Source organism: Rhinoderma darwinii, chromosome 1, assembly GCF_050947455.1.
Source record: "Rhinoderma darwinii isolate aRhiDar2 chromosome 1, aRhiDar2.hap1, whole genome shotgun sequence".
Classification (NCBI taxonomy): Eukaryota; Metazoa; Chordata; class Amphibia; order Anura; family Rhinodermatidae; genus Rhinoderma; species Rhinoderma darwinii.
Genome location: NC_134687.1, coordinates 227412988 through 227425288, shown reverse-complemented (window position 1 = coordinate 227425288; position 12301 = coordinate 227412988). Strand labels below are relative to the sequence as shown.

The window sequence follows — 12301 nt, the reverse complement described above, 5'->3', positions numbered from 1 at the left end:
ACAAATATACTTTCTGGTTCCACAAACCAATGACATGTTAAAGAGGCTCTGTCACCACATTATAAGTGGCATATATTGTACATGATGTGATCGGCGCTGTAATGTAGATTACAGCAGTGTTTTTAATTTAGAGAAACGATAATTTTTGACGGAGTTATGACCTATATTAGCTTTATGCTAAGGAGTTTCACAATGGACAACTGGGCGTGTTTTACTATATGGCCAAGTGGGCGTTGTACAGAGGAGTGTATGACGCTGACCAATCAGTGACCAATCAGCGTCATACACTTCTCTCCATTCATTTACACTGCAGATAGCGATATAGCTATATCGCTATGTGCAGCCACATAAACACACTATAACATTACTGCAGTGTCCTGACAATGAATATACATTACCTCCTGTCAGGACGTGATGACTATTCAGAATCCTGATCACTTCTCTGTGATTTACAGCATAGCAGGCGTAGTCTCGCGAGATTACGCTGTAAGCTGTCATTTACAGCGACATCTCGCTGTGCTGTGCTGTAGTCTCACACAGACGCTACAGAAGTGGTCATGATTCTGAATAGACATCATGTCCTAGCTGGAGGTAATGTATATTCATTGTCAGGACACTGCAGTAACGTTAGTGTTTGTGTATGTGCTGTATAAATGAATGGAGAGAAGTGTATGACGCTGATTGGTCACTGATTGGTCAGCGTCATACACTTCTCTTCACAATGCCCACTTGGCCATATAGTAAAACACGCCCAGTTGTCCATTGAGAAACTCATTAGCATAAAGCTAATATAGGTCATAACTCCGTCAAAAATGAACGTTTTTCTAAATAAAAAAACACTGCTGTAATCTACATTACAGCGCCGATCATATTATGTACAATATAGGCCACTTATAATGTGGTGACAGAGCCTCTTTAAGCAGTCTTTCATGTGCTCATGATATTTACAGACATATAGATATTGTTGGGGCACACATTGGGGATGATCTACAGATTAATAATGTCAAGTTCTGGCACTACACGGTCATGATTTTCAGAAATGTTTACATCAGATTCATGGAAAAAAAGCTATATAATACTATATACTGTCATTTAATATGTAATGTAAAATACTACACATTGTCATTTGTACAAGTTCTGCGCTACATGTGACCTGTAGTGCATTTCATCCCCTTTGGCAACACAAAATTATTCCTTTAGAAATAGATCTTAACAAGCCACACCCCCAACCCTCCCCTGCCCAATCCTGGAAGACCGTCATTATCAGTCTCAAAAATTTTTGCAGCTGTTTCGCAAATACAGCATATACCATGGTTCCAAGATATATTCCGATAATATGTCTATGTCAGATCGTGTAGACTTCATAAGTTTGATGTGACTTATGTAGAAACTGTCCTCATCCGATCACCATTACTGCTATACTCAAAGTTTGTGAACAATAGCTGTATTTTTCTAGCATAAAAAGTCTATGGTGCCCGCCAACCCAAACGGCCTAATCCCACAGATATAGATATATATTAAATGCATCCATTGACTTGTATGGTTCCGGTGTGGGTTCTTGTAAGTATAAGATGCTCTGCTTACATGGTGTGATGTCACTCTCATAGGATGTTGTGAGAGTGACATCACACCATGTAAGCAGAGCATCTTATGGGAGTGACATCATACCATGTTAGCAGAGGGTCCTATCATGGATCAGAGTGGTATTACACTGTGGTGCTTGACAGTAACACGTGAGAGTACATCTATGGCCGGGGGTCGTCGTTTAGACTTACCCCTTGACGATCCCGGCCATGGACATCTCTCTTCACGGCGTCAGCTCCCTCCACTGTCTTCCGGGTCCTCGGACTGATTCCCGCAGGGCGCGCGCGCCGGCGCTTACACGGCCTTAAAGGGCCAGTACGCGTCCAGCTGTCACCCATCAATTATCAGCCCAAATGGCTGGACTATAATAAGGGGCTCTGCCCACTGGTTCCTTGCCTGAGCGTTTTTGTATACCGAAGTTTGTCTTGCAAATGGTCTCCCAGTGTTTTCCAGTTCCCAGTGTTGCCCGTTCCTGCTGCCTGTACCCTGTATCCCGTGCTATCATATCTACAAGTGAAAGTCAAGTCGTGTCTTCCCGCTACTGTCTACATTGCCTCAGGTACCCGTTCTGAACTATAGACATTGTTTTTACCTTGTTGGCCAGCTGCTACTCCGCTACGCGGTACGGCCCAGTGGGTCCACACCCCGCGCCTTGACAACATGAAGTTAAAATGCTATGTAGACACAAGAGATCAGGTTCCTGATTGCTCTACTGATCAAAAGGTATAAGACACTTCCAGTACTACTGACCGTTGGCATGAACCGTTAATTGCTGAATAGGGAAATGGCCAGAAGAACATAGATGCCAAATGTTTTATTGGGCACCAGCTGATCGCCAGGTAAACATAATGATTTTGGTAGAGGAATTCCATTTTTTTCTATGGGGCACTATCATTTAAAATTACACCCATTTTTTGAGAATGCAATGTGTGTGCTGCAATGCTTTTTGGTAAACTTTATAATACAACTCAATAGAGCAAGTTTTTAAGCCACTAAAAATGCTGGGGGGGGGGGGGGTAGAGCTAAGAAGCCTGCAGCATTAGAAGCGCAGTTCTGATTTAAAAAGATGCTGTATTACAAGATAAGAAAATATATTTGTATATTTTTATATCTAGATGGAAAACAGTGAAATGCGATTTAAAGGTTGAATATGGCTTAAAGTTATAGTTACTACTGGATTTTTTTCCTGTTCGGAGCAAGGTCCTTCTATCCTGACACCTAAAGCCATAAAAAGTGAATTTCATTGCTGTAAAGCTAAGGAAGGAAATTCCATTTGCTCGGTGATCTTCACCTGTTGGCGAAAGCATTCGAAATCAAAGGCAGAAGATCCTAGACCCCCATGCAAAATCTGTAACAGACCCACAATCTTCCATGTGCCATTTACAATACTGGTGTCTTACAATACAATACTAGAGAACCCTTGGGCCTGGATGCGACTGTTACCCAGGAGACCCCCTACGCACCTGCTGAAAAGGTCAAAAAGGTTTAAGCAACTTTTTTTATCATCTGCACTACAATTCAAGGAAACGGTGTCCATGTGAGCCTTGAATGCCTTTTACACCTGCCGATATTCGGCAGGTGCAGCGAACAACGATCAACGAGACATCGTTGATCGGCGCTCGTTTGCTCCTGTCACACGGAGCTATTACATGGGGATGAGTGCTCAATACTCCGATTGCTGCTCCCATATGTTATCATAACGGCAGCTTGTCTCCCTGTTTACACAGGGAGATGTGCTGCAGACAACGATAATATTTCACTCTTTTAAAACGATACGATCAGCAGATGATCGAGCGTTTAGTCGTTCATCTGCTGATCGCTTCCTGTTTACACAGGGCAATTATCGGGAACAAACGTTCTATGAACGCTTGTCTGCCCGATAATCGCCCAGTGCAAAAGGGCCTTAAGGCACTGTACGACCCTCTATGAATAGATGATAGAACTCACATTTATCTCTTTTTACCATATAAAAGGTCATATGGCCGGAGACTGATAAAGGTCATGGAAATCCGAGGTGACTTACACCATCATAGTTTAGCATTAAACCCTTTTTACGAAGCATTTAATATTTTATCCATATTCAACCAAGGCATGATTTTAAAACTCAAAGCCGATATCCGTGCCTCACCTTTTAACACGAACATAAATACATTAACATTATTAATGAACCTGTTGTTTTTTTGTCATGTCATTTCACACATGCGTCAATGCATTGCTTGCTGACAATTATCATAGTATCAAGCTCCATTTAGAATGTATAGATATTTATTTGGTTTATTGACTTAAAAGAACAGGAATAATCATTTGTAGGCTCCCAGTGGATCCACGAACGTCATCGGTAAAGGCAGCTATTGGCTGGTATTGGTAACCAAGACACTAATAGCAGTTTCCTTTATTGAACATTATTGACAGCTTGGAATACTATAGTATAGACTTCAAACATTGAGCTCTCATCCTTAGAAGAGACCTTAGCAGCACCGCAAGAAACACGAATATTAAATATATCCATTAAACCTAATTTTCGTGGCTAATAGCATAGCCAATTTTGATAATTCTGTATGCTAGTTAAAGACTTAAATGTATGTATCAACAAGAATGAATTCTTAGGTGATGGTCTTGCGGAAACCCCAGATGGGGACAGCAGGGTGTTCATTGTCATGTGCTCACATTATGGGGATTTCTTCATTTCTTACATTCTGTAGATGTTTTTATTTTGCCATGTGACGCATATAGCCATGTGGTTGCCAGGAGGAAGCATCAATAATACTTTGTATCAATGACACTAATACTTTTAAACTAACTGCCAGAGCTGCATTGTGCCCACTGGCCATTTTACCTCCATGGTGCCCAATAAAAATAGATGTTTTTGACCTTTACAAAAAAGTCAGCTTTTAACAAGCATAACAACCTTGGGGTAGGTGAGTCAACGGTATTACATTGTTAGTACAAATAACCGCATTATCCAACCTGAAAACCCAATGCCTTTGCTTTTCTGTGACTGAACTACCCTATGTTAAAATAAATGATCGGTGGCATACCAACATGCAACTCTCTTCTAATGAAAAAAATAACAATAAATATATATATATATATATATATATATATATATATATATATATATATTTATTCACATACACACAAAAGTATATATGTACTTAAGCAGACCCTCTCAGATATACGGTAGAGTTTTAATTATTGACTACATGGGTCGTTTAATTAATTACATTAATTTATAAATGAAATAGAGGTTGTAGCCCCAGTCTGTTGTAGCCAATAGCTCCTTATTATTTTACGTCTTCTTGACATACCCTCATGTACATGTCTCTGGAATGCCCACACACCCTAATTAGATGCATGTTAACATGCCAAGCGCTTGCTCGGTGTAGTTGTGATCCTAATAGATGCAGAACTGTTTGGATATCCCTATGAAAAAGATTCACCATTCTGTCTGCACATGAAGTATCGCTACACCAGAGACCCCCCCCCACCATCTCCCCCCGCACTGCTGTGTGTCTCACTGACATAATTAACAGATCTTCTATTCATTTTTACCAACGACTTCTTCTGTTTTAATTACTTAGTCACACGAGGCAGAATATTTTTCTATTGACGCTAACAATATACCATAATTATGTTCCCCCAGCTACGACATTCCCTTATTAGTATTTAGGTAGTAAAACTAATGGACCAAGCTTTGGTGGAGACAACACATATAAGCGCTGTACTTTACTATCACACATGCAGAATTTGATTGAACATGGTGAGAAATATAAAAGATGTGTTTTTCTTTTCCCCATAATCTTAACACAGGTTTTGACAGTATCACAGATGAAAGCCCATTTTGCACACATTAATGCAAACATTCTAGTGTCACTTCAACCACTTAAATTGCTTATGCCTCCATCTAAACATTGATAACGTAGTCTTTATATCATCCCAGATATATAATTAAAAAAACAATATATTAAATTGATGTGGTAATTGATCAAACGGCGTGCTGACAATTCATTAGTGGTAGACATGCAAGTTACTATACCTTGCTCTCTTTGGCATGTCCAGATGAGAATTCAGATGAATGGGAGATTTTTAGGGATTTGGACCTGTGGGACTGACGTCGGACAGATTCCTCCCGGGCATATTTGACAGAGCCTGTGGCTCTCACCCGCACCTTGCTTGTGCTTTGGACGCTGTTAACTCCAATCATTTTCAAAGGTTCAGTTTGGAAATAGGAGAACACAGGTGCAGGGAAGATACAGAGGTGCAAAAAGGCACAATTTACTCCTTAGCAAATTGGTTAGTCTGGAGACCCCTCTAAGTGAACTCTACATGTGCGGCGTGCAATGCAGAGATGATCAGGATTTGCTTAACATGCACAAGGCTTGTGCCAGCATCTTCAAATCTACTGTTTTCATTCTGCCTGATCGTTCTAGGCGTATCTCACGTCACTGGCTGTAAGTTAGAAAAAAATGAAATCCAGCCTCTTCTCCACTCCCCCTCTTTTGTCTCTTACACACACACATACACCTAAATCTACATGCAGAAGGCAATGGCAGTTACCCAGGCAAGTAATTAGTTGCAAACCAAATAACATTACTATATCTCTTATGTTGCCAGCGCAGTGTCTGCATTCAGTAGCGCAAATAAAATCCCTGAACAGTCTGTCAATCTCTACTCCATCAGAAAGCAGGATGGAAAGCAAGAAAGCTCTAAATCCTATCCATGTTATGTGAGACAACATGTTAGCAGTATAAAAGCGGCAAAGTAACTTAATACAATTGTATAGACCTTCAGCTTGTCACCTTTCAGCGGTGATCTAGACAGTTACATGATGAGCTCTTTGTTTTCCTGTCCTTTTTAGTGCTATGCAAATCCTCAAATAAAAGTACGACAAGGAGGCAAAAAACTACATGAACAAGGGTTTGTTCCCAAAAATTTGCCTGCAAAATAATTTTATTCTCAAATCAACAGAGATTTCAGACTTCAACATACTGAATGACCCAAGGGAGCAACTGCAAGCTGTGCCTTTAAAGGTTTTCTTGCGGACATAATAAAGAATCACAATGAAAATAAGCTGGTGCCTCTGTCCTCTACCCCAAGTGTTCATCTATTTATTGTTATGGTGTCAGGCACTAAAGTAGTACAGGTATTCCCTGTGTCATCATCCTGATTGAAAAGCACTGGCATGCAGCTCACAAATTGTTAGCATTCGCATGTATACAAGACAAGAATACAGAATAACCACAGGATTTCTATGGACTTCTATGCTAAAATGTAACTGCACCCAAAAAATATACCTTTCTAATTACTAATCTGCTGCTTGTTAGGGTATGTGCACACGTAGTGACCAAAAACGTCTGAAAATACGGAGCTGTTTTCAAGGGAAAACAGCCCCTGATTTTCAGACGTTTTTTGAGCAACTCACGTTTTTCGCGGCGTTTATGCGGCGTTTTTTACGTCCGTTTTTGGAGCTGTTTTCATTGGAGTCTATGAGAAAACGGCTCCAAAAACGTCCAAAGAAGTGTCCTGCACTTCTTTGATGAGGCAGTCATTTTACGCGTCGTCGTTTGACAGCTGTCAAACGACGACGCGTAAATGACAGGTTGTCTGCAAAGTACGTCGGCAAACCCATTCAAATGAATGGGCAGATGTTTGCCGACGTATTGTAGCCCTATTTTCAGACGTAAAACGAGGCATAATACGCCTCGTTTACGTCTGAAAATAGGTCGTGTGAACCCAGCCTTATATTGCCAGGGCCAAACAACCTGTAACATGCTTTATTCCTGTTCAATGTCCCATGAAGGTCATCTTTCTTATACTTCAAAACTTTCAAAGTATGGGCCAGGAGGACTACTTATTTCGTAGATTAGGAATTCATTTCATCCACACACTTTTGTTGAGCTACACTTCATAAAATTAGCATTACTGCATCTTATACTGCTGCTATATCCTCAGTAGATTTGTCACAATACATAGTAATATTATTATTGCATGTTTCTTAGGTTGAACTGTGGAAAGGCAACTCCACAAAAAACGTATTATTCTCGTATTATTTTATTCCACCGCACACTGCAGGGATACTGGCTTTATGCAGCTGAAGATTTGGATTTTCCAGGGAATTATTATCAAGTAACCGGGTTTCCTTTTAACCATAGGCATGTGAATTACGTCTCCAGCTGTGAAACTTTAGCATCTGCCGCCTGACGCTCTGACTTAACACTACAAAGTGTAATGGTAGATATGTCCGTGTTCCTTTGCTGCAGTCTGGGTTTCCCCAATTTCACGCCTTTTGATTATTTCCATTTTCTGTAGAACTGTCAAGGCAATACATCTTCTTTAGTCAGCAGGTCCTCTGACGGTCATCTGTCTCAGTTTGCTGTATTGACTTCTCTTCCAACTACTCATCACAGCTTATCCTTTCATCAAAAATAATTTGTTCTCTTTATTTCTCCTAAACTGCTCAAAAACGCCCCAGAAGTTATAGCTCATAAAGTATAAATAAATATATCTGCATAAAACCCAAATGCGACCCTGCAAAACTTATCAAGTGATATAGAATAACCTACGGTAGACAGATTACTAGACTAAAAGATTTTACAAAATTAAAAAAAAAAAAAAAATTCATTGAGATGCAGAAATAGAAAATGTCGCCTCTTATTACATGTCCCAGAAAGAAGTCACATTAGACTTGATTACTATTCATTATGGCTAGACCTATTACATATGAACTATGCAAAATTATAGAGCCTCCAGAAGGAGGAAGCATTCACATCATCATATTCAACAGCATACAAACAAATAAATGCATCACAGGCAAAAATCGACTGTCTTTTATTCAGAGAGGAACGACAAATGGTGATTTAGAACTTCAAGGCTGTGAACGTGCACATATGTTCGCAGTGGCTTCATAGAAGAGTCATTGCAACGTACACACTGTATGATGCACAGGCCTGGCTGTATTAATTTTTTATGGCAGTAAGAATTAAGGGTAGCTGCTCTCCTGAAATCAGAAGAGACATGCATCATTTCATTTACCAAACCGGCTGTAAAAGCAAGTCCAAAGTACTTAAAGTAAAGGGTTGTTTTATGCCACTGCCCATTGCTGATGTTAGACATTGAGTCTACAGCTTGGCTTTGCAATGAATATAGTGCCCGAGTCAGACAAGCCATGGAAAAATTAATGACAATGGCTCTACAATTCTTAATTTTCACCCTAAAACTATAACTGCTTCATGTTTTACTATAAAAAGTCATTTTTTTTCAGCCTGTGTACAACTATTTATTTTTATTTTGTTTTTATTCTATATGTTTTTACTCTGTTTTCTATTTTTCTTTACTCGGTTTGCATTTACTCTGGTTAATCCTTGAAGAAAATTGTGCCGGTATACTAGACTGAAGCTGCAATATTATGGCTAAATGTATTTGGGAGCTATGGAACACTTGTTTAAGCAACACAGGAAGGTGGTGAGAAAAGGGTGAAGGCATTTGTGTGGATAGCTGAATTGTCGAAGAAACAGAAATTGGGCCAGTTCAATTTTAAACTTGTATGGTCAATTGATTCACAGACATAACCGGTGGCAGAGGTGCCTGGCAGTCACTTATCTCACTATCTCCACGGAAGTAATGTTTATGGGGGCTCTGGTGAGGATGTGTCACAGGACAGTAGTTTTTTGTATTATCAAACTAGAAGGAATACAGCGTTTCTCATGCTTTTAAATCCGCTGTGTTCATAAAGAAAGTGTTGTCTCTCTACCTTGCCCTACATGCCTTACTCCTGAGTGATGGCTGCATACAGTGATGCAACCGTCATTTAACTAGGGCAGCATATTATTGGTGAGAGATCTACTTTAAAGGGTATTCCCAGAATCAACAATTATCACCTAAGACATAATTGTCTGATCGCTGGGGGCCACTCATCTCTGGAACCACCATGAATCCCCCTCCTGTTCCTCCTCACTGCACTACCCGCAACAAGGAAGAGCTTGAATGGAGCAGCAGTCCAGCATGCGCCCTCCACCCCATTCAATGTCTGTAAGAATTATGGAAACAGCCAAGGGCTGTACTCAGCTGTTGCCATCATTCCCATAGACTTTGAATGGACGGCAGCACGAATGCTCCACTGCTGCTCCATTGAATGTCCTTCTCACTGCGTTCTCGAGATAGTTATCCCAGCAGAAGGGCCAGCAGCAATCAGACAATTATCACCTATCCTGTGGATAGGTGATCATTTTTGATTCTTGTAAAACCCCTTTAACAGTCAAGACCTAAATGTAATAAACTATACTAGTACAGGTAAGTATATGCAATGCTCTCAGTCATGGTATAATGTAGTCATTGTAAATGCTAGTAATTGTGCATGAACTACTAAAACATTAAGCTCCTCTATAATTAAATCCTAAAAGGTTTTTGGGGCGTAAAAAGGCAAATGTCTTGGTTTTTTTTGTCAGGTTTTTGTTGCTTTTTGACACTCAGACTAGTATATCATGCTGTGTTAGTCTATTCAGTCCAAAATGCAGAAAATCAGAAAAAAAACAGATCCCAGCAGATTGGTCATATCCATCATGGATCCTGTAAAAACAAAAGACTTAGGAGCCTTACACACGAGTGTGTTTGGTCCGTGATATACGGTTCGTAATTTGGCCACATTTCCCAGACCGAACACACTGCCGAGAGCCGGGCTCCTAGCATCATAGTTATGTATGACGCTAGGTGTCACTACCTCGCTGCGGGACAACGGTCCCATACTGAAAACATGATTACAGTACGGGAAAGTTGTCCCGCAGCGAGGCAGTGACACCAAACGTCATAGATATCTATGATGCTAGGAGCCCGGCTCCCTGCAGTGTGTTCGGTCCGGGAAATGCAGCCGACATACGGACCATATATCCCGGAAACAAACACGCTCGTGTGCGAGGCTCCTTAAAGTGTAACTAAATGTTCGACAAACTTCTGACATGTCAAAGTGACATGTCAGAAGTTTTGATTGGTGGGGGTCAGAGCACTGAGACCCCCAACAATCGCTAAAACGAATCGGCAAAAGTGCTCGTGTGAGCACTTAGCCGCTTCGTTTTTCTGTTCGGCTTTTTTTGGAAATCAATGTATCGGAGTATGGACTCAATAGAAAACTTTCCGGAAAAGGCCGAACAGAAACGAAGCAGCTGAGTGCTTCTGCTGCTTTGTTTTAGCGATTGTTGGGGTTCTCCATGCTCGGAACCCACCAATCAAAACATCTTACATGTCACTATGACGCGTACCATACGGTCAAGCTGCTCCCACAACAGCTCTATGGGGTTGAGATCTGGTGACTGCGCTGGCCACTCCATTACAGATAGAATACCAGCTGCCTGCTTCTTCCCTAAATAGTTCTTGCATAATTTGGAGGTGTGCTTTGGGTTATTGTCCTGTTGTAGGATGAAATTGGCTCCAATCAAGCGCTGTCCACAGGGTATGGCATGGCGTTGCAAAATGGAGTGATAGCCTTCCTTATTCAATATCCCTTTTACCTTGTACAAATCTCCCACTTTACCAGTACCAAATCAACCCCAGACCATCACATTACCTCCACCATGCTTGACAGATGGCGTCAGGCACTTTTCCAGGATCTTTTCAGTTGTTCTGCGTCTCACAAATGTTCTTCTGTGTGATCCAAACACCTCAAACTTCGATTCGTCTGTCCATAACACTTTTTTCCAATCTTCCTCTGTCCAATGTCTGTGTGCTTTTGCCCATATTAATCTTTTCCTTTTATTAGCCAGTCTCAGATATGGCTTTTACTTTGCCACTCTGCCCTGAAGGCCAGCATCCCGGAGTCGCCTCTTCACTGGCGTTTTGCGGGTACTATTTAATGAAGCTGCCAGTTGAGGACCTGTGAGGCGTCTATTTCTCAAACTAGAGACTCTAATGTACTTGTCTTGTTGTTCAGTTGTGCAGCAGGGCCTCCCACTTCTCTTTCTACTTTGGTTAGAGCCTGTTTGTGCTGTCCTCTGAAGGGAGTAGTACACACCGTTGTAGGAAATCTTCAGTTTCTTGGCAATTTCTCGCATGGAATAGCCTTCATTTCTAAGAACAAGAATAGACTGTCGAGTTTCACATGAAAGCTCTCTTTTTCTAGCCATTTTGAGAGTTTAATCGAACGCACACAAATAATGTTCCAGATTCTCAACTAGCTCAAAGGAAGGTCAGTTTTATAGCTCCTCTAAACAGCAAAACTGTTTACAGCGGTGCTAACATAATTGCACAAGGGTTTTCAAGTGTTTTCTAATCATCCATTAGCCTTCTAACACAGTTAGCAAACACAATGTACCATTAGAACACTGGAGTGATGGTTGCTGAAAATGGGCCTCTATACACCTATGTAGATATTGCATTAAAAACCAGACGTTTGCAGCTAGAATAGTCATTTAGCACATTAACAATGTATAGAGTGTATTTCTGATTAATTTAATGTTATCTTCGTTGAAAAAAAACTGTACTTTTCTTTCAAAAATAAGGAAATTTCTAAGTGACCCTAAACTTTTGAACGGTAGTGTAGGGCAAAATATATCACAGTTTGTAGCATGTTGGACAGTCTAGAGAGAAAATTAATTCCACACAATTTGACTACTCTAGCTGAAAATTGCTTTTATTTGTGGAGATTCAGCAACTTAAAGTATTTTTGGAAATTGGGAATATTAGGAGCTACTAACATTCCTAACATATGGGAGTTACATTTTAATAAAGG

The 12301-nt window shown here is 40.5% G+C and overlaps 1 protein-coding gene across 8 annotated transcripts in view; it reads right to left on the bottom strand.

Annotated features, from left to right (window-relative positions):
• The window catches only part of LOC142759603 (PH and SEC7 domain-containing protein 3-like), a 683786-nt gene that overhangs the window by 190586 nt on the left and 480899 nt on the right, over nucleotides 1-12301 (bottom strand). The window contains exon 1 of one of the 8 annotated variants that reach the window (XM_075862019.1): nucleotides 5621-6013. The exons of the other annotated variants lie outside the window; for them this stretch is intronic. Within the exon in view, the coding sequence (XP_075718134.1) occupies nucleotides 5621-5788 (168 nt within the window). The 5' untranslated portion in view covers nucleotides 5789-6013. Of the gene's footprint in view, nucleotides 1-5620; nucleotides 6014-12301 lie in introns of those variants that run through there. 8 annotated transcript variants of the gene reach the window in all.